The 23,342-nt window shown below is 50.0% G+C and overlaps 1 protein-coding gene across 1 annotated transcript in view; it reads right to left on the bottom strand.

Moving 5' to 3' along the window:
* GAS7 (growth arrest specific 7) overlaps positions 1–12,534 on the bottom strand; it is a 200,756-nt gene extending 188,222 nt beyond the window's left edge. Inside the window, exon 1 of the mRNA XM_082679589.1 lies at positions 12,147–12,534. Coding sequence (XP_082535715.1) covers positions 12,147–12,329 — 183 coding nt within the window. The 5' untranslated portion in view covers positions 12,330–12,534. The remainder of the gene's footprint in view (positions 1–12,146) is intronic.
* Between the last annotated feature and the right edge of the window lie 10,808 nt (positions 12,535–23,342).

Raw genomic sequence — 23,342 nt, 5'->3', positions numbered from 1 at the left:
AACCCAGGCAAGAGGAGAGAGGCCAAGTGCAGAACAGTGTAGACCTGAGGGCTCCACCCAGGGGCTGCGGGGGACGCCTGCTTGGCGGCACCAACCACCATCTCCGGTTCCGAGCCCTAGAACACCGGCCCTGTTGTCCTGAGCCCCATAACAACGCTTTCAGAAGAGAATTTCCAGCCAGGCCCTTGAAGCAAACCTTGCCTTTGGCCCAGGACCAGCAAAGATGAAAAGGAATGTCGAAGTCCTTTAGCAACCTCCTGCATGTCACCTCTCCCGACAAACAGCCTTTTTCTCAGTATGAGAGCCTCTTCGGGGTGTGTCCGGGCAGCCGGAGGCCCATCTGACCCAGGTAAGAAGCAATTAAGACTAATTAGCCCAGCCTGAGCAGTGGCAACCATCATGCAGCAGTTCCTGAAACACCCCCAGAGGTGCTCTCCAGTTGTGCTACTCAAAGTGTGGGCCCAAACCAGCAGCATCTCCTTGTCAGACCTTTTGAGAAATGCAGGCTCTCAGGCCTCACCCCAGACCCTCAGAATCCAAATCTGCATTTAGTAAGATGCTCAGGTGATCTGTACCCATGGGTCAGAAAGCCTTTTTTTTTTTTTTTTCTTGGCTGTGCCGCACGGCATGTGGGATCTTTAGTTCCCCAACCAGGGACAGAACCCATGCCCCTTGCACTGGAAGCGCGGAGTCTTAACCACTGGACGGCCAGGGAAGTCCAGAAAGCCTTGACCACGGCGCTGCAACCAGGCAGCCTTGTGCTTGATCTCAGAGGGGCCCAGGGAAAGAGGCTTCTCTCACCCAGCAGCACCCCATCCATGGAAGCCCAGTTAACGAGCAGCTCTCAGCATGCAACTTGGCATGATCCCTAGAACATGTGGGATGTAAACTCCACTAACAGAGTGTATACGAGATGCCAGCTCCCCTCACAGGAACCCTAGGAAACTTAGGAAGATTCTGCAACTCGCCCAGGCAGCAGGGGCTGAGGCAGGATTTGAACCCAGAGCTGCCAGACTCTTGCTCTGAGCTCTGCGGCCCACATGGGGGGTTGGTTCTGCCCCCGTCTCTGAACACAGTCAGAGCAGTGCACATCAGTGGTAGCTGCAGGGCTCACGTTCCAGCCCACAAACCAAACCACACAGTGCATCTAGCATCCCCTTGGAACCGATAAACCGCCTTGAGATGTGGTGGCCACACCCCCACTGCATGTTTTTCCTAACACAGTCGGTATCTGGCAAGACCACCCCGGGCTCTCTCTCTGCCATCAAGTTCGTACTGCACTCGAGACCCTGGGCCTACTACCATGCCCACGTCACTCACCACTCAGCCCGCAACCTCTCTTCCTCATCTGGCCATGGTAAAACGTGCCTGAGCCCCACCTCCACCCCGTAACTGTGATCAAGGGACCCCTCTGGGCAAACTGGAACACCAGCTACCACCCTCCCCATCCTACCTTTTTACCATCTCCATACCTCTCTTCTCGGATGAAACAGGCTCCAAATGAGGTCTAATTCCAAAACCTGTGTTCCTTCCCTGACCCTGCGTAGCCTCACATAATCCGTGAAGGAAAAAGAAAGTAAACTAAATCCAATCTAATTCCAGAATTTAATCATGACTTGCAAACTTTAAAACCCCTTAGGGTAACTCAAATGCTTTCCCACTCAAATTGTGGCTCAGAGGCCAGCAGTATCAGCATCACCTGGGAGCTAGGTAGACAATGCAGTCTCAGGCCCCACCCCAGAGCCAGTGAATCCAAATCTGCATTTTAACAAGAACCCTATGTGATTTGCATGCACCTTAATACGTGAGAAGTGCTGTCCTTAATGTCCTACATGGTAATGTTGTACAGGTAGCTTCTATGCGCCCACACCAAGCGGGAGGCCCCAGGCATCCAGGACCTTCTTTACAATACGAAAATATTAGACTGACTACCAGATTAGTAGATTTTGTGTGAAGTATGTCCTTGATTATCCAAAACTCAACAGAGTTTTATTTTTCACTCCAAACACCACAAAGGCTTGTAGCTATTTATCAATAAAACACTTGCTAAATGAGAACAGTGGCCTCCAACTTCCTATTTCTACATTATATTGTGAATCAAAAACAAATGACACTCTTCCATGAACCACTGCTAAAATAAGGAGCCTCTGTTATGATTAAATTAGGACAAGAACTCACTTCTGTAGAATTTTTGAAATATCATCTCTAAAGAGTTTTTACAACTTAATTTGGTTTTTTTGTTGACTAATCCGGGAGTTCCCTGTGCATCTGAGGAGCGAATGAGAAGGGTGGAGGAATGAAGGCATTTGAGAAAGAACAATGGATGCAGAATGTCTGGAAGGGCTTTCATTCCAATAGAACAAGTGTGAAACTGAAGTCTCTTAGAGAAATCACCTGCCAGTCACCTGGAGGGGCTGGCGCATCCCCGAGGCACACTCCAGAGAAGACCTTGGCTCCAGGTCTCGACTTATCCCCTGAGACTTGCTGAGAGCCTGGCATACACAGTAGGTGCTCAACTATAAATATTTGTTTTTGTTGAACCAAACGTTGACAGATGTATTTACCGCAAAGAAAAAAAAAATCACAGGAAGTCTGGGATCAGGCCAAGTATCACTGGTGTGCCCAGCATCATGCTAGATGCTGGGAGAGCTTGCGGGAGGGGGAGCTGATTTGAAAGCACAGTAAGCACTCATCCTGGTCTCAGGAGCCATGGGCACCTGCTGAGGCTGAAGTCATCAGACTGCTGCAGAGTCCCAAGCCTCACCCCAGACCTACTGAGCCAGAATCTGCCTCCAACAAGGTCCAGAAGCCTTGCTCTAGAGGCATCAAAATCAGCTTGAGAAGCACCACTCTAGGCATGGCCATAAAATACTGAGATTGAACTGGAACAGGAACGGGGCATCCCCCTGAGTCAGGACACACCTGGTGGTCACCAGAGCTGTCCACATACATTCAGCTCACTCCTTCTCTCCTTCCGGGCACATGGCAGGATCGCATTTCCCCACCCACTTGAAGTTAGGTGTGGCTGGGCTTTCATCAATGAGAACTGAGCACAAATGCCATGTGTCACTTCCGGGAAGACGCTTTAAGAACCATGTGCTGTTGATCAGCAGCAAGATTATAGACAGTGGCTGCTCCCTCTTCTTGGGTCCTGGTCCTGCAGCCCCAAACCAACTGAGATTTGGGGGCTGTTTGTTATGGCAGCATTTCCTAACCCATCCTGACTGACACAGCATGTAAGCCCCCAACACTGCCATCTTCAGAGCATCTCTGTTACTCCCCCATCGAGATCTGCTTAAACGCAGCATGACTTGAGGATAGGACCTCTTTTTAAATCCCAAACAGCATTACTTAACTCGATTACCTTCTACACTCTTCAGACTCCAACCATCATCTTCTTTTCTCCTTTCCCCAGATTTCCCCACATACTAATGCTTTTATCTTACCATACCGTATGCTTTTTGGTAAGCTGCTTTACATCCTTTTCTCAACAAGGTGATAGACAGACAGTCACACATACAGACACACCAGACGTGGCTCCAAATGAATTTTGGCAGTTTCCAAAAAAATCAAATTCACCCCTCGAAAGACAAAGATTTGCTGTTACTAAGGATATCTAAAAGAACGTGGCCCTGGGCCAGGCAAGTATTCCTTCAACCTGTTCTTTGCACAAAAGGATGCATGGGACACAGTCTCTGCTCTTAAAAAGCAATTCATTCTTGGAAACACCATCTCTTTTTGCCTTGTCATAAGATGAAATCCGAACCATGCTAACTCCATGAAAACGCTTAGCATCACTGACAAGAACGTTTTATTCTTAAAATTCTGCTGAGCCCCTTTTGCGTGGCTGGCCTTGTGTGATGAACAGGTGAATCTTATTTTAACCAGTTCCTCTTGGTAGGCAGGTAGGGTGTGGCCAGTTGAGCTATATTAGAAACAGGCTGCAATGGGTATTCTGAGGCTTACAGCTTACCTACCAGATGCTTTCTGAATCCACATTTCTAGATGTGGAATTGCTGGATCAGAGGGCACGGTACGCTGTTAAGGTTTTAAGGTATATTGCCAAATTACACTCCAGGAAGCCCACGGCAGTTTTCTTACACCCTTGCCAATACTCATTCTTTTTTTATTTTGACACTTTTCATTAAAGCTACCTTTTTAAAAAATGTGCAATACTTTGACTACTAGTGAGACTGAACATGCAGATGACTTTGCATCTTCTACTATAAAGTGTCTATCCAAGTTCACTGCCCATTCTTGTACTGATGTGTTCCTTTTGGGCTTTTAAAAGTAACTTGTAAAAGAACTTTCTGCATTAAGGACGTTAAATTTTTCACAATTTTAATTTGCCTTTTACCTCATTTTTTTTTTTAAAGGAAGAGGTCTCTGGTGGCAGAATGGGCGATTCACAGATGAGGACAATACCACAGGGACAGTGCATCACAACTCACCTGCAGAGGTGAGGCCCCCTCGCCCTCCCCAGTCAATCTACCAGCAAGTCCTTTTGACTCAACCCTCAAAATACATTCCAGTTCCATCCACTTCTCTCTCAGCACCTCCACTCCCACCAGCCTGCTCCCAGCTTCCTAACTCGTCTGCTTGCTTCCCTCCCTACCCTCTGCAAATCCATCCTCCACACTACAGCCCAGGTGAGCTTTCCAGAACAAATCAGAGCACGCCAACCTATCAATCAAACCGAAAGCTACCAACCACTAAAAAGGAAGGATAATTAGGGAATGTGACAGAGGTGCTAAATATCGCTATCATATTACAATATATACACGTATCCAATTAACACGTTGTATACCTTAACTTTACACAAGATGGCATGTCAAATGTATTCAATTAAAAGAAGCCACTGGTAGCTTCAAATCAGCCATGGCAGGAGTACTTACACCCCAGAAATTGGCAAACGCGACAAATCAGAACTTCTCTCACTTCACCTCCCACCCTCCATCCGCCAAAGCTGATTGTTAAACATTTACCAACACACCAGTGGAGGCAAAAGAAGCTTCAGTCGGTGTCAGAGAATGACACTCCAATTTTGTCCTCCCAAAACTACTGAGGAGGAGGAGAGGGAGGGACCCTTCAGACGGGAGACTGTCTCTGGCAAAAGTATGGATAGACAGAGACCCACGCAGGGAGCACAGCTCAGCAGATGCCCAAAGGACATCAAGGAACAGCTGGGCCCTTGGAATGATGATTTTGCAGTTAAGCCCCCAGACCATAAATGCAAACCTGGGGAAAGGCAAGCAACCTCAAATTATTCGACAGTTCATTTCTTCCGCCATGCAGGATAGCGATTCAAAATACAAGTTCGTAGAGAAAAATCAAGTGACATATATGGGGGCGGGGGGAGAGACAACTATCCAACTTACCTGCCTCCCTGTCACATCCCAACCTCTCTTGTCCTCGCTCCCCGCTCTCTAACCATTCTGGAATATTCTGGTTCTCTCAAATCTATCAAACATGCACCGCTCTTCAGGGTTACCTGCATCTGTAGTGCAAATACTCACACACACCCCCAGATCCTCACACAGCTGGCTCCTGTGCCTCACGCAGGTCTCTGCTCACACACACCCTCCTTGGGGAAGCCTTCTCTGACAGTTTCTGGAACCCCTCCCTTCCTGCACCCCACACCCCTAGTTTGTCACAGTACCCTGTTTTCTTGGCCCCATACCACTTTAAAAGTATACATACATATATATATATATATATTTTTTTTTTTGCTAGTTTACCATCTCCCCAACTAAAAGGTAAGCGTCTTTTCTATGTCTTATCACTGCTTCAGCTCCAGCAGTGCTCACAGCCCATCGTCGGCACTCAATTAGGGGTTGTTGAACGAATGATCAACTTTTGAACAGGGACTGGCAAACTACACACAGCCCATAAGCTAAGAATGGCCTATCCATCTTTAAATGGTTGAAAACAAAGCGAAAGAAGAAGGATATTGCATGGCACAAATTCAAACCTCAGTGTCCATAAATAAAGTTTTATCGGAACACAACCACACCCGTCGGTTTGGGGCTCCTCTCTAGCTGTTTCGTGCTCCGCGGGCAGAGCTGAGCCACTGTGACAGAGACCATATGGGCGCTCTCACGGCTTCTCACTGCCTGCAGCGCACTACACATCGCAGTGATGCAGCTGTAACTCGAGTGTGCCTCTTGGCCTGCAAAGCCTAACATGTTTCCCGGCCCTTTACAGAAAAAGTTTGCCAAGGCAGGTGAAGAAGGAGAAGGCTCTGAGAAACGTTTCTCAGGGAGAGCAGACCAGGCTTGCCACCCGAATGAACAGGAGAGAAAAGGTAAGAGGCGGGCAGAGTCAGGTGACGCGGTAGAGAGATGGTGGCGACATGCACAAGGGTTTGGAGGGTGGGGGGAAAAGAGGGTGAAAGGAAGGGAGCGATTAAGAGTTTAGCTTGGACATGTAAGTCCCTGGGGACTGAGTCTGGCGACCAGCTCAAGAACCGAGGGGAATACAGTGAACCGGGAAGTTAACCTAATAAAACAGATCTTTACCAGATGGAAGACAGGAGAGACACTAAATGCGGAGGGAGGAGGTGGGTGAGTCCTCTGAGGAATCTACACGAACCTGGCACAATTCACACACCTGTCGCAACTGAACCTACACAGTGTCACCCATGCTCTGGTCCTCCAAGGGACAAGCCAGGCCGAGCTGCTGGCCACCATTTCTACTTCTCTCCACGGGGCAAACACCACCCAGAAGCCTTGCCGCCGTAGGCAAGAGCGGAATCTACTCATTGTGCAATTAAGGACCGGGGGACCCGTGCTGACATTCTGGTGGAAAGCTTGTCACGTGCCGCCTGCCTGCTGGGAGTGATAAGCGGGCAGCTGGGAGAACACCGTCCCCTGGAGCGGCCCGACAAAGATCCCGACACCTAACCGGTATCCAAGCCTTCCTGGTTTACCAAACCTTTTCTTCCACTGGCCACGTAGGGACCAGCATCCGTCCTCGTAGACGAGGTCGACCAGGCTGTCAGATAAAAGCTGGGCTTTTTCAGGCTGGGAAGGGTACAAGCGGGTCAGCGTCCCATTCATGTTTCCAGCTGGTAATGGACTGCAGGGATTCATGTGGTGGTTAACAGATGTCAGGGATTCCTGCCGACTTGTTGCTAAGGGAACTTTTGTGAAGATGCCCCGAATCCAGAGACTCCAACAAGCCCGGCCGACTGCTTTGAAGTCCTGAGGGGTGGCCAGTTGACCAGACCAGCACAGAGCAGTGCAGAGGGGGGACGCCCCTCCGGATCAGAGGCAGGCAGAGTATGGGCCAAAGGGAGAGTTTCACACAGCACAGGAGCCACAAACGCGGGCCACAGCCCCCAAGTCAAAGGGCAGGATGACTTCGTGAAGATGGCAGAAAGCACCGTAATCTTTTCGATCACAGCTACATGCTCTGCAAACCACCAGCCCTAATTATGCCTTTTGTGAAAGAGCTGACGACCGCCTTAAAAAATACGGGTGTGAGGAACAAGGTCACGTCCATTTTAGGTAATTTCCACGTAACAGAAAGAAAGGCCCTGTATTAAAATCAATTTGTATAACACATCAAGCATTTACTAGATGTCAGGCAGCTCGGAGGCACCCTGTCCATTAACAACCAGCACCAAACAGCCCCGCCCTGAAAAAGCTGGGCTGGCCTGTCAGTGGCCCAGGGGACAGACCCAGGCTTCAGGGACAGGAAAATCTAGTTTCAAAATCAGCTGAACCATTTATTGTGTGGCCTTTATAAAGAAATCCCTGGCGACTTTAAAAACAAAAACAAACAACGAACAACAACAAAAACTTGCAAGGATGGCGATGGAGAATTTCCTAGCAGAATGGCCAAATCTGTTCGTTCTACCCCCACCGCCACCCCAGGCCCTCTCGAGGGTCTGGCCTGGCGCTGCTTCCTCTCTAATGGATCATCTGTCCCAGGGTGTTCTCCCTACCCTTCTGAGGTAGCTAGTCTGCAAGACAGCCTCAATGAACCTTGCCTCGCTGTATACACACCTGTATGCACCTCCCTCCCACACTGTGACTCACTTTACCCGTGGAATGTGGTAGAAGTGATGCGCCAGTTCTGAGCCTACGCCTTAAGAAGACCTGGCAACTTGCACTTTTGTGTTAAAGAAGCCTGAATGTTAAACACTCCAACTGCCCTGCTGAAGAGAAAGGCCATGCAGAAGGCACCCGAGGATGACACCACGCAGAGAGAAAGGCCAGATGGAAGGCACCAGGCATGTGAGTGAAGACACCATTTTGGAGGTGCCAGCCCAGCTGAGCCTCCAGGACCCCAGCTGCAGCCACCATCTAACTGCAAATGCATGAGAGACACCAAGATCGACGGCAGAAGAAGCGCCCAGCTGAGCCCCGTCAACCCACAGAAATGTGTGAGATAATAATAAACGGTTGTTTCACGGTGGCTTGTTACATAGCAATGGATAAAATATTATCCCTTAATGATCCACGGCACAGCCCACCTCCCCAGCCCCACATCTCTCTGCCCCAGCCGCACCTTGTAAACTCCTGCAGCACAATCACCTGAACCCAAAAGGGGAGAACAGAAGGTGAAGAGAAGGAGGTGCAAGGGTGACCCTCTGCAGCTGACTAGTTCAGCTGGCAGTGTCATATTCCGTTAGTACCTCTTGAGTACCTTGCAAGTGACCTTGCAGCCAGATTGTGGATCCAGAGAACAGCACCTCTGTCAAGGAAAGCTCTGTTGTGTATGCATTCCAGTCTTATTACCCTCCAGAATTATTTCCCAAAAGCTCTGGTGGTTTTTGCAGATGCCTGACAGTATCTTCCAGAGCCCTAATTTCTTCTCTTCGTTCGAGGGAAGAGCATCACCTCAGCTCCTCCTAGGCCACGTCTCTCTCAGATCCTTGACCTCTTCGTGGCTGAACAGACCCTCAAGAAAGATGTTCCTGGCTGCTTTTATCTAAGGGCCTTGATAACTCCTGGGCAGCTGTGGGTCTTATCTGTTAGGCTTCCTCCCTTCTCTGGGAGGAGCTGGCTCCCCTCCACCTGGCACCCTCTGAAAGGCTGCCCCACTCACTGAATAGCAGGATCCTTGTGGCCAGTCCTTGCCCACCAGGGCTTCCCCCAGCTCTGCTTGGCAGAGGTTTTCCTGGAGGCCGCCCTCTGTAAGCCAAGTATGCTCTGTCCTGTCCCCCCATTTCCTTGGGGTCTTGACCAAAGAGATTTCCCCAGGAACCAGGACCAGAACCTCCACCAAACTGGCCTCTCCGCAGGGGCAGGCCACCAGGGTGGATCTTTGGGCCGTCTCAGTTAGCTCGCAACTCCCCGCCACGGGGTATGCTTCCTGCAAACCAGGGCCTCTCAGTTCCCCTTTTTTCACATGAACAAGGAGGAAATCCTTGGGGCGTGTGCATTTTGCACACACTGCCCTCAATCTTTAGCACACTCTTGCCAAGATGGGGTTTCCTGACATCACTCTTTCCGCCAGAGAGCAAACGGTGCACTGGGGTGGGGGTTATGCTGGCAGTGCCATTCTCAGCTGTGCACCCACCATCGCACTCCTGCTGCAGGAGTCTGGTGGAGCCCCTCCTGTCTGTACTTGTATCTGCGACAGCTCCCCTGGCCTTCTGAACTCCATGCCCCCAGCAGGCTCAGTGCCAGGCGCCCACTAGCAGAAGCTTCCCAGCTCTAGTAAGTGGGCCCTTCTCTGGCCTCCTGGCTTCTGCACTAACACCTGGCTGGCACTCCTCCAGTGCCATATGCTGGCCAGCCCACCGCCGGCAACCCCCTCAGGAGTTCTGCATTCTCCCCTAACCCAGCCTGTCTCTGGGGAGTCACCCCATTCCAAGGGACCCTACCTGCATCTCCTCCATCCCTCCCCAGCCTCAGCCTCGAGGTCCAGCCTGCTCAGGGAAGAGGTTCCCACAGACAAAAGGGCCTGATCTATGATCCTCCCTGTGGAAGATGCGTCTGCTTTGGCCCTGAAAAGAGACGCGGGGCTCAGGCCCACTCCTGTCTCCACCTGTGGGAAAAGCAGCGGGCTCTGAGCGAAATCAAACTCCAGGCTTCGCAGGAGAGATGCTCCAGGTAGGAAGGAGCAGCTGCCCTCCTTGGAGTCCCAGCATCCCTGCCTCCCTCATGGATGTGGTCGCTGGTAGGTGGACCTCGGGAGCTGCACTGGCCCTTTCCCACAGGGATCCAGACCCTTTCTTCACTTGCCTTCTGGTACAGCTGGGTTTAAAAGAGACACAGGCACAGAGGGTAGCATTCAGCCAGCTGAGCTGCTAACCAGCTACGCAAGCATTACTCCCTGGCCAACTGCCTTCACCTGTCTCACATTCAGTTTGCCTGCCTGTAGAATGGGGATAGTGCCTCCCCCTTCCCAGGGCTGTCTGGGGAATTGGTGACACTGTATGGACCATGCCTGGTGCCTAACAGGTGCTTAACAAACGTAAACCCCTCTAGGGGTACTACTCACACAGATGGGTACTTGTCTGAAAGCACCTTAGGCAACACACATGCCACGAACTGTGACTGACACACCCACAGCTGTCCTAGCTGATCATTCTGCTTGTCCCCTGGGTGGTCTGATTCACGCTCCCTTTCCCCCTGGGAAGAAAAAGCAAAGGCACTTCACTCTTGCTAACACAGCCGACAAACCCACCAGTCTCACCCCCACCCAACACACAGCTGGCTGAGTCCAGCCAGGGACACTCCTCACCAGACATCCAACAGCCAAATTTCCACATCAGTGTTTCCTGGAAAAGCGTGGCCACCAGAGGACTCTACGACAGGAGTCTCTGCCAGGGCTGCTGGGCTAGAAACAAGGAGGCTCCAGGTCTCCGTAAGAAGCAATTCACTTGCTTTCTTCCACACCTGAATCTCAGGAAGGGAACTACGAAAGCTGAGGAACACCTGAACCTCTCCTAGGCAGCCAGGCTCTCAAATGACAGAACCACGAAGGTGCTCGAATATACTCAGCTGACAGCCCAGGAAGGCTCCTTCCAGCCTCAACTTGGTCAAATGCTACTAATCCACGTAGGACGGATTTTGTTCTCTGGACCTGAAAGAAACATCACGTACCTCTAAGAGGCCAGGCTCTATTTTGATAAGGTTTCCACAGGATATTTCTCAGGCAAACTCGCCCATAACCGTTTCACCTCTATCTAGCTTTCTTTCTGTCTTTTTTGAGTTGCACAGAGCATTTTCAGTCAAAATTTGCTACTTTGTTCTTTGTGAAGTAGGTGGGGGGGAGGGTAAATTATTAATCAGTTTAGTCTCTATGATTTGGACAGTTTTGCCAGAATACTTCCGTCTACTCACAGCCTTCACAACAATCTTGGGGTCGGGCAGCCTTTCACTAAAGGGGACACCCTGTAAAAGCCCACCCCGCACGCCACCAAAGGACTTGGGGAACTTAGAATCCCACTCAGGCTATGACCATGAGCTCGGCGACGAGAGGACATCGAGGCCTGCCAACTGTCACCCAGACGATAAACAGCCAGCCGACTTGGCTCAGTAGGTCCTGTGAAGCCCGGGGCCAGGCCAGAACACCAGGACAGGCCACTTTTCAGGCTCTGAACCCTGGCCTCGGGGAGCTGGGCCAGGGGACGGGGCGCTGGCCGGGGCCTGCAGCACCCCTGGATCAAGCCTGCTGACGGGGCTCGGGCTGGTGGCTAGCCAGGCTCAGCTGACCAGTAAGTGGGCGGCCCGGAGGCGGCCAGGCAGCTGACCCGCCGCAGGAGGACCGTCCACGGGTCGGCAGGCTCGGGGCTCCGGGGCCCAAGCGGTGCCACTTTCCCCAGCCCCATCCTCCGTGCGTCTTCCCTGGACCGCCGGACGCCGCAACCCTTCTGCGGCCCCGGCCACCGCCGGAACGCGCCCGCCAGCTCCCGAACTCACACTGGCAACAAGTTCTCGCTTCCTCAGGGCGGCCTCGATGTACTCGGGAGGCCCGGCACGGGGAGCGCGCGGAGGGCGAGCCCCGCGCTGCCCACGCCCGGAGAGGCGCCCGCCGCCTCCGCCACCCCCAGGAGCGCGCGGCTCTGGGTCGGGCGCGCATCGGCGGCCCACGGGGCGCCCCTCAGGCAGGGGCGGCTCCGGCCTCCCGGGCGCGGGCAACAGGTATGCGAGCGCGCCGGTCTCCCAGCCCCGGCCCTCGCCCCTTACCTCCAGCAACTGCACGTAGCTCGCCGGGAACCAGCCGCGGAGCCCGTCCTCCTTCTCGCCTTCCCACCAGCCGCCGTCCGGGACCTGCAGCAGCGTGATGAGCTCGCCCGCGGCGAAGCGCAGTCCCTGGCCGTGCCGCTCCCCGGAGAAGGGGTACAGGGTCCGGCAGCGGGCGCCGGACATGGCCTTGGCGCCCGGGCTCACAGCGCAGCCTGCATCCCTGCCGAGCCCCGCAGTCTGAGCAGCGGTTCCGCGGGGTCCCAGGCGCCCGGCGCTCCGGGCTCCCGCGCTCTGGGCGCGCGCCGTCTCGGGGGTGCGCGGGGGTCCCCGGCTAGGCGGGGGACGCGCGCCCCGCGCAGGGAAGCTGAGACTTGCTGGCTTCGGAGCGAGCGGCAACGCCCCCGGGCCGGGCGGCTCGCGGCTCCCAGCTCGGGCCGGGGGGGGCGGGGCTCAGGGGGAGGAGACCCAGGCGCCGCGGGCTCCGGAGACAACTTCCCGGGGACGCGGAACGCGGGCGGCCGCCGCGAGGGCCGGCCAGAGCCGGGGCCGCCCTGGCGCGCGGAAATGCGCAGCTCCCCGCGGAGGTGGGACCTGAAGCATCCCCCTCGGCCCCGCTCCGCGGCGAGGGAGTGGCGGCGGACGTGGAGAAGAGGCTGGCGGCCGGGTAGCCTGCCGGGGGCTCTCTCGGCGCGAGGGGGCGGGACTGGACGGGGGCTGGACCGGGGCGGCCACGCCCTCTGAGGGCCGGGCGCTCCCTAGCCGAGCGGGCGGGTCACTGGGGAGGGGTCTCCCGGCTCGCACCCGCACCACCGAAAGCCGCGGGGATAGAAACACCACTCTCTACGCGTTTTGTAGGCCTCGTGGCTGGTGGTGGGCGGGCGCCTCCTCTGGGGTGCCTGTGAGGGAATGTGTTTGTGGCCGTCACTAGGGGTTGAACCTGGGGTTGAACTTGACTCACCGGAAACTGGACAATGGGTGAGAGACAGATTTGAAGCCGGGCGCCTGAGCCGGGAAGCCAGGTGGCAGCGGGTTACACCGGAGGGACCGAGCGGCGAGGCGACGGAGTCGGAATCCGAGTTGGTAGAATTGGAAGGAGATCACTACGGATAAAAGGAGAAGAGGGGAAGGTGAGAGGAGCAGGCCCCGTCGCTTGTGCGTGCAAAGGGGAGGCTGGCCCAGGGTACCAGCTCTCCTGAAATCGAGATGGGCCAGGCTGAGGAGTCTACACTCGTTTACTCAGTCAACAGACATTAGTGGGAGGCTGCCACGTTCCACGCAATGTGCCAGGTACCTACAAAATTCATTTGGGACAAGCTCCTGCTCTGCTGGTACCAGTGGACCTGGGTGCTGAAGGAAGCTGACCTTGAACTGATGGGCTAGAAGTAAAAGAAAGCTTTCTTTGTTCGCCTACTCTATAGGAAAACTTAAATTGCATTTCCTACACTGTAAATAGCCGAACCCTTTAATCTCTCTGTATACTCCTAATTGCCTGCCCTTACATCCTGCTCAGTAACCTTCCATGGCTCCCTATTACCTTTTACATTAAACTTAGACTTCTCAGCCTGTGCATTTCAGGTCCTCCACAATACCTCCCCCACCCTCATCTCTCACTGTGCTTCCGTAGATACCCTTTACAAAACCAGCCCAGCTGGGCTACGAGAGCCTTAAGAGCTCTTTCCACACTTTGAATCAGTGGTTCTCATTAGAGTCACCTGAGTAATGTTAAATGCTCATGGCCAGGCCCACCCTAGCTTTGAGAATCACCGTTGAGCCAAATTCTGCCTTTAAGCCATCTGCCCTAGCAGCCTCAGCCTGGCCTCTGGCCATGGGCAAGTTGACAAACGCAGATTGTTTATCATATTCCATCAATTGCAAATTCACAAACCCTTGCTTGTCTACAATCATGGGGAAACAAACTCTTGACCACGGTCACCACTAAGAGTCCCTTAAAGCAGAGCTGCAAAATTTGATACAGAAAACAGTCACTAAAAGTAACTGACCAGGACTTCCCTGGTGGTGCAGTGGTTAAGAATCCGCCTGCCAATGCAGGGGACACGGGTTCAAGCCCTAGTCTGGGAAGATTCCACATGCCACGGAGCAACTAAGCCCATGTGCCACAACTACTGAGCCTGCGCTCTGGAGCCCGCGATCCACAACTACTAAGGCTGCGTGCCACAACTACTGAAGCCCACACGCCTAGAGCCCGTGCTCCGCAACAAGAGAAGCCACCTCAATGAGAAACCCTCGCACCGCAACGGAAGCTGGAGAAAGCCCGCGCACAGCAACGAAGACCCAATGCAACCAAAAATAAATAAAATAAAATAAAAAATTAATTTTTTAAAAAAGTAACTGACCTAATCAAAGTCTTAAACGGGACTAAAATGCCCTATATCAGGGGCATTTGTGCAGGCTGACCTGAGGTTTCATATCTGATGATATGGCCCAGTTCAAGTTAGGATGGCTGGTCCAGAGCCTTCCTGCAATCCAGACTCCTCTGGGGTACCTGTAAACAACCTGTGATCCAGTCTGGACTTGTGAAATTTCAGCTGACACAGCATGCCATACACTTCAGTTCCAAATGACCGGCCCCAAACAGTTCTGCAGCACCAAAATTGATCATGGCTGTCAACTTCTTCAGTTCTCTCATTTTATTCCTGTAGTCCTATGAGCTGGTGTAGAAAAACTACAAGTACTACTTTTCTACTTTTTCCAAGTAGAAAAACTGGGCTCAGAGGGCATGACTTGCCCACCATTATATGGCTGGTCAACAGCAGAGGTCAGACCTGGCTTATTGTACATGGAGCACTGCTTCCTCTGGTCCACTCTGCCGGAGTCAGAAAATGCATTGTGGCTCATCCACAAATAGCATCTTAAAGGACTCTCTGGTGATACCCAATGTCACTCTCGATACAAGTAAGACTGCACTAGCAGTCAGTGGAACTCCTGTCCCTGATCTCAGATAAATCCCCTGACACCTCTGGGTCTATTTCCCCATCTGTGATTGGAGACTGAATCCAATAGCTGGACTATAGGACTTGAGGTGGTCAAATGTATAGGCTCTGGACTCCCTGTATCCAAAGTTCAGTTCTGCCATTTTCTAGCTGCGTGCCCTTGGGCAATGTACTTAACCTCTTTGAGCCTCGTTTTCCTCATCATTAGAAGATGATAGTAGTATTTCTATCATAGAGTTATTAAGAGGATTGAATGAGTAAAAATGTAAACTGTTTAGAGCAATGGCTGGCACATTAAGTACTCAAATATTAGCAGTCATTATTATCTACCTAGCCCAATGGTCCTGGCTAGTTATTATCCAACACTTCTTTTTGAACTAAGATTTCCAGGGCAATAATAGAAGTGGAAACCCTTACATCTTTGGAATGCCAAAAATTTTAAAGGAACACACTCTGGGTTTCTGTTTTCTCACAAGATCTTGAAGGAAAGATGAGTTCCTCCCTTATCTATTTTCCTCCTTGCCTTCCTCCCCCACCCAAATCTTCTGTTATTATCTTGAACTTGTATTTAAATCTCTAATTATCTAACTTCTTTGATAACTAAGTCTTACATTACTGATTAGATGCTTAGTAACTCAGGGGAAGGATACCATGTTTGTTTTAAATTTCCGTCTATCCCTCCTAAAGCCTAACATTGCAAAAAGTAGGCATTCAGTACTTCCTCAATTCGTTTTGCACAGATAGTTTGGACCTTTGTGCAGATTCAGATTTTCCATATTGCCAAGTTACTCTATAAACACATGTGTTAGAACATCTGGATTAGACTGTCAACTCCCAAGATCAGGCTTTGCTCCCTTTTTCTTAGCTTTCTCTCAACACTGTGCACTTGATAACCACGTGCTGGTGGATATTTCTTTTCTACTTGAGACAGTCTCACATGCCCTTGCACCCGCAGCCTATGGATGGCAGAGAAATACAAGGATTTCAATTTCTTAAAAAATTAAACATAACTTTACCGTATGACCCAGCAATAGTCCTAGGTATCTACGTAAGAGAAATGAAGACAACCACACAAAAACTCGCAGTGGATATCCACAGCAGCACTATTTCTAAGAGCCAAACAGTGGAAATCATCCAAATGCCCATCAACTGATGAACAGAGAAGATGTGGTATACCCATACAACGGACTACTCACTCAGCCACAAAAAGGAATGGAGGTCTGATACAGGATGCATCTCAAAGACGTCCACCATGCCGAGTGAAAGAAGCCAGTATTGTGTGATTGCATTTATGTAAAATGTCCAGAAAGGGCAAATCTATAGAGACAGCAAAGAGATTAGCAGTTGCCTGAGGATGGAAGTGGGAATAGGGAGTAAGCAAAGGGGCAGGAGGTTTCTTTCTAAAATTGGGCTGTGGTAATGGTTCTGCACAGTTCCAGAAATCATTGAATTGTACACTTAAAACAAGTAAATTTTTTGGTATGTAAATTATACTTCAGTAAAGCTGCTAACATAAACCAAAAAATAAACAAAAATATGCAAAGGCCTCATTCATTCAACAAGGATGCCCTGGGACTTCCCTCGTGGTCCAGTGGGTAGGACTCCGTGCTCCCAATGCAGGGGACCCAGGTTCGATCCCTGGTCGGGGAACTAGATCCCACATGCATGCCGCAGCTAAGAAGTCTGCATGCCACAACTGAGACCCGGAGCAGCCAAAATAAATAATAAATAAATATTTTAAAAATTAAAAAAAACAAAACAAGGATGCTCTTCCATACCCATGGGCCAGTTTATTCAGCAACGACCTGAAGAGCTATTAAGGCTGTGCTATCACATGGACAGTGTGTTGGGCCTGGGATAGAGAGACAAGTATGGAGCATATATAAAGAGTTCCTATCAATCAAGAAGAAAAAGATGGATGACGCAATAGAGGAAAGGGAAAAGACTTGAACAGGCATTTCATGAAAGAAGACATCCAAATGGCCAATAACATTAAAAGGTGCTCAACTTCATCAATCATCAAAAAAAAAGCAAATCAAAAGGAAGTAACAATATACACTCACCAGGTGGTAAATATAAAAACAAAATAGAAAATACCAGGTATTATGAGGCTCTGAGGCACATGGGGTGCTCATGCACCGCTGAGAGGAGCCCGTTGGAAAATGCGATATTTAGCACAGCTGCAGGGAGCATCCTTTATGACTCATCCATTCCCCTCCTAGGTATAGAGCCAACTGAGAGCTGTGGTCATATGTTCATGGAAAGACATATACAACGTGCATAGCAGCACTATTCATAAGAGCCCCAAACTGAAACAGCCCAGTGTCCATCTACAGTGGCGTGGGTAAAATGATGACATAGTTATACAATGGAAAACTTTACACTTCGAGAATGAACAAACTATTGCTACAGGTAAGTGAACCCCACAGATGCAATGTTGGCCAAAAAACCCACTAAAGAGTACGTATAGCATGATTCCATTTATATGAAATTCCTAGCAGTCAGGAGAGTCGTTATTTGAGGGACGGGTATTGAGGGCGGGGATCTGGGCTCCTGGTTGATCTGGGTGTGAGTCACACAGGGCTACTCTCCGGGCTGTACACTTACCTGTGCACTCTTCTGTGTGGATGCTATGCTTCAGTACAGTTGGTTAAAGAGAATAACATAGTCCCTGACCTCAAAGAATATATAGTGTCTTGATTCTAGAGCGATGTTCTCCAAACTTTATTGACTGTGCACCTCTAGCAGTAAAACTCCCAAATATATGTATTTCTATTATTTATAAATTAAATACATGAACCATTAAACTAATGTATCTTATAATACACAAGATTCAAATTTTTAAAGTTACATTAGGGGCTTCCCTGGTGGCGCAGTGGTTGAGAGTCCGCCTGCCGATGCAGGGTAAACGGGTTCGTGCCCCGGTCCGGGAAGATCCCACATGCCGCGGAGCGGCTGGGCCGGTGAGCCATGGCCGCTGAGCCTGCGCGTCCGGAGCCTGTGCTCTGCAACGGGAGAGGCCACAACAGTGAGAGGCCCGCGTTCCACACACACACACAAAAAGTTATATTAAAATATATATTATACACAATTAGAGATTCTAACATTGTCTTCCTGCATTGTAGTGGATGTTTTGTGCATTTCTTGGGAATCGGTGATCTTGAGAATCAGCTTTAAGCAGACACTGGGAAGGAAAAGAAAGTTAGTGTACAGAAAATAAGCATTTTGAAATCATGACTTTGGAAAAAAATAAATGGGCCCAGTTCTCTTGGAGTCCGGGAAAAAGCTGGCATTGGGCCTACAAGGAAGAGAAAGCATTCAGAGCTCCATCTATCCTCGCCCCACTTCTCCCATGTGCAGTCTGAGCCAGAGGTGCAGCCAGAGATTCTGAAACTTCAGTGTGTATAAGAATCACCAAGGGGACTTCCCTGGTGGTCCAGTGGGTAAGACGCTGCACTCCCAATGCAGGGGGCCCGGTTTTGATCCCTGGTCAGGGAACTAAGATCCCGCATGCCGCAAGGAAAGAGCCCACAAAAAAAAAAGAGAGAAAGAAAGAAAGAAAAAAGAATCATGGAGGAGCATGTTAAAAGTGATGCCTATTCCTGGAGATTCTGATTTACTGGGTCTATGATAGGACCCAGAAATCTGTGTTTTTAATGAAACCTCTGTATTATTCTACCGGAGTCCTTACACCGTACTTTGAGAAACCCCATCCTTAACACTAAGGTTGCCAGCCATTTTCAGGTAGTCTTCGTACCACTGGAGAACGTTATAATTTATAAGTCGGAAGCGTTTGCATTTGCATCCTATTTGGCCAGACACCACCAATTAAAAAGATGTCGAGGGAAGCAGAAGCGGAGCCAGAGGCAGGCAGAAAATGGAAGGCAGAGACGTCATAGATAAACGAGGAGAGGAAGCCATTGTGGGGAATGGGAGAGACGGAGACTATAGAATAAGAGAAAAGGGATGGGATAGAAGCGAGAAGGGGAGGGGGAGAGAAACCAGGGAGGGAGGACGGAAGAGAAAAGACAGCCCTGCTTTCCCTCACTCCGTCCACCACCCACATGCACCCACCCACCAGGCTCTGAAGGCAGAGCAGACTCTGGCCAGACCCCGCTTCCCTGGTGAAATTCATTTGCAAAAGAAGCATGAAGAGAAGAAAAGAGAAAGGGGAGGAGAGAGGAAAAGAAAGGCCACAGAGAAATCGTAAGTTGTGGGACCAAAAATAACATTTAGAAATAGAAGAAGTCCATCTTTATAGCGGTCCTTGGCAGGTGGGTGGCAAGGGAGTGTCTGCCCCATTCCCACAGGACCCTGGCGGCAGCTGGAAGTAAGGAAGTGATATTCCCCTTTGGGAGTAAATAACAACAAAATATGCACGGAGGAGCCCAGCAGAGAGAGGCAAAGCCACATTAAAGAGACAGCAAGCCTCCAGGGCCAAGACCCACCTCTAACGCGATGGCGGCTATTAACATATGTGAAGCCTGGAAAAATCCACCCAACGTGGGCTGGGCTCTCTGGAAGCTTAGAAAAGAAATTTGAGAGGTTTCTGAGAACTGCTGCCCCTCCTGGTCTCTGCTGCCTTTGAAGTACACAGACACACACACACACACACACACACACACACACACACACACACACACACACGCACGATAGGCTTTTGATTACCATCCAGCCTGCTTCTCTTACCCCAAAGATAAGCTAGACCCTAATTCCTTTTCCCTAGGAGCGTGGCTGAGGCTGGGGTTTTCATTTGGAGGTGCTGCCGCTCTTATCAAGGTGTGAAAATAGTTCTCCAAAGTCGCTTAGGCGGACACAAATCCCTGGGGAATCTTGAGCTTTGAAAAAATGCACCTCGCTGCTGGTTGTTGGTTTCCTCGTGGGAAAGGGGGCTGGCCTGGGAAAACTGTCAGGAATAGCACGTTTCTGGCTCAGAACAAAACCCCACCACGAGTCTCCATTCTTTTGAAGACTAAAAATAAATTCGGAATTAATCACAACAGAAAAGGAACAGTCTCTTCAATGACTATAATTATTAGGCTCATCCGAGTCCCAACTTTTTTGCTTACTAATTGCACGGCTGGGACAAGTGACTTCACCTCCCAGAAACTCCATTTCCTCATCTGCAGACGGCGGGAGTGGGAAATGGGGTGGGTGGTGATACCTGTTTCAGAAAATCATGGGAAGGATTGGCTCACAGGAGGCCATCTGGTGAATGTTTTCGGTCAAGAGTCCATCTCTAGCAAGTGTGCCCTGGGCTGGGTTCAGACTGGAAGAGACTTTACCCAAATTTGGGATTTGAGAAGGCAGAGAGTGGTGTGTGGAAACTTCTAGGCTTGGTGTCATAAGCAGGTGGAATTCATACTTATTTACTCTCTAGACTAATAAAAATTCCTTCCAGAACAAACTTGGGGAGGAAACAGAACACAGGTTTACATTCCTCCTGACTTCCCCAGCAGGATTTCCCAGTCAGGCAAATGCTCTCCTGTGGTCACCTGGAGGTCAGAGCCTGAGAAGCGTGAACTACTCTATGAGGACCCTGGGTGCAGCCTGGAGATGGGGCAGGACTCAAGCTGCTTCCTGAGAACCTTGTAGCAAACTGCCCTTCAGACCTGCCCATACCAGCATCTTGAGTGACAGCTAAGAAATGAAAGGGTGCATGACAGGGGTCCTCTGTGGGTATTCAAAGTGATAAGAATGGTACAGGAATATCCAGATACTTCAGGAATCCAGAATTCAACAAGAACTGAGCAAAATGGAATTTTGAACAAACAAGGCAAGAAATGCATGTACCATGTTAATTGTAGAAGGCGGGCTGCTTCAGCGGGGGTGGGGGTGGGGTGTCATTATTCTAGTCTCTCCTTTTTTATAAGTTTGAAAAGTTCCATAATAAAAAAGGAGGTACAGTCCCCGAGCCTCTTCCATATACCTAACTCTTAGGAAAGTCCTTCAGAATCTCAGTGAGTGCGTATTCACACCGTTTCCAAACAATTCTTACAAACTAATTTTCCTTCGCTAGTTTTTCAGTCCATAGTATATGGGACAAGTATCTCGGCAGCGGGAGGAAGTGCCAGGTGACAGCTGACACTGGCGGGGAGAGGGATCTGGGAGAATCACTAAAAAAGGCTCAAGAAAATAAAGAGTGCCTTAGCCCAGAGGTGTTTCTAAGAGGTTGGTGAGGGATGTTCATTAACACACAGGGCAGCACAGACAGCGGGGGGGGGGGGGGGGGGTGGGCAGAGCTGAGTAAGCAGATCCTGAACTAAGCTTGAAAAGCAAGTGATGGGGATGGTAGCCCAGGCTCTCCTCTTCTAGCCAGAGCCTCAGTTTCCTCATCTGTGTCTGCTTTATCCTGCAGGAAAAAAGGCGTCTGCCTTATCCTACAGTCCCGTTCGAAAAACCAAAGTAGGAAATGCATTGAAAGGTGGCTGCTGAACTATAAAACACTCTCCAATATGAAGTTTTGTAAGAGTGACAATGACCCTGAGCCCTTCCATTTCCAAAGTCAAGGCACTGTGTACTACTTTCCGGAATGATCTTTACCTTAGCCCATTTCGGCTGCTATAACGGAATACCCTAGACTGGGTGGCTTATAATCAGAAATGTATTTCTCGCAGTGCTGGAGGCCAAGGTCCAAGATCAAGGTGTCAGCAGATGCAGTGTCTGGTGAGGGACCCGCTTCTTTGTTCATAGACGGCTGTCTTCTCACTGTGTCCTCATAGGGCAGAAGGGACAAGGCACCTCTGTGGGGTCTTTCTGGTAAGTGCATTAATCCCATTCATGAGGGCTCCATCCTCATGACCTACTCACCTCCCAAAGGCCCCACCTCCTAACACCATCACACTAGGGGTAGGTTTCAACATATGAATTTTGGGAGGGCACGTTCAATCTATGGCAACCTTCATCCACAGTGCTTAAACTATCTCAAGTTATTTCAAGTGTTTGCAAGTAAAAGGGACAGGGTTTTTCTTTAAACTGAAGTATAGTTGATTTACAATGTTTCAGGTGATTCAAATTTTCAGATTCTTTTCCATTATAGGTTATTAGAAGATATCGAATATAGTTCCCTGTGCTATATGGTAAATCTTTGTTGTTTATGTTTTATATAGTAGTGTGTATCTGTTTTTTTTTTTTCTGTGGTACGCGGGCCTCTCACTGTTGTGGCCTCTCCCGTTGCGGAGCACAGGCTCCGGACGCGCAGGCTCAGCGGCTATGGCTCACGGGCCCAGCCGCTCCGCGGCATGTGGGATCTTCCCAGACTGGGGCACGAACCCGCGTCCCCTGCATCGGCAGGCAGACTCTCAACCACTGCGCCACCAGGGAAGCTCCAGTAGTGTGTATCTGTTAATCCCATGTTCCTGATTATTCCCTCCCTCTCCCCTTTCCCCTTTGGTAACCATAAGTTTGTTTTCTATGTCTGAGAGTCTGTTTCTGTTTTGTAAATAAGTTCACTGGCATTATCTTTTTAGATTCCACAGATAAGTGATATCATATGGTATTTGTCTTTTTCTGTTTAACTTACTTCACTTAGTATGATAATCTCTAGGTCCATCCATGTTGCTGCAAAATGGCAATATTTCATTCTTTTTGTGGCTGAGTAGTATTCCATTGCATATGTATACCACATCTTCTTATCCATTCATCCGTTGATGAATGGTTGCTTCCATGTCTTGGCTACTGTCAATAGTGCTGCTGTGAATATTGTGGTGCATGTATCTTTTCAAATCAGAGTTTTTGTCTTTTCCGAGTATACACCCAGAAGTGGGATTGCTGGATCATATGGTAACTCTTTTTAGTTTCTTGAGGAACGTCCACACTGTTTTCCATAGTAGCTACACCAATTTACATTCCCACCAACAGTGTAGGAGGGTTTGAAAAAAGGGACAGTTTTGATTCCAAGCCTCTGGAAGCAGTTGTCTCCTAGTGAGTTGGTATTAGATTGAACTACACAGAAACAACAATGCCAGATCATCTTTGGTCTATACAAATAGCAATCTTAACTTCACAGTTGCAGTGCCACATCCCCCAGCCAGACCTACCCCCAAGAGGCAATGTGAGGCCCACAGAAGTCTCCAATCCATCCCGTTCCTCCCACATTCCTTGTTGACCCCCCACTCTACAAAGTTTTGCCTGATGTTATGCTGGATTCATGATATGAAATGCCAACAGTTCTCTGGAATCACTGGGAACTTGTGACAAATTCCAATACCTGGGATTAACTATGGAGACTTTCATCATTGAGGTC

Source organism: Grampus griseus (assembly GCF_964374135.1).
Source record: "Grampus griseus genome assembly, chromosome: 20".
NCBI classification, from domain to species: domain Eukaryota; kingdom Metazoa; phylum Chordata; class Mammalia; order Artiodactyla; family Delphinidae; genus Grampus; species Grampus griseus.
This window is presented reverse-complemented; position numbering and strand designations above follow the sequence as displayed.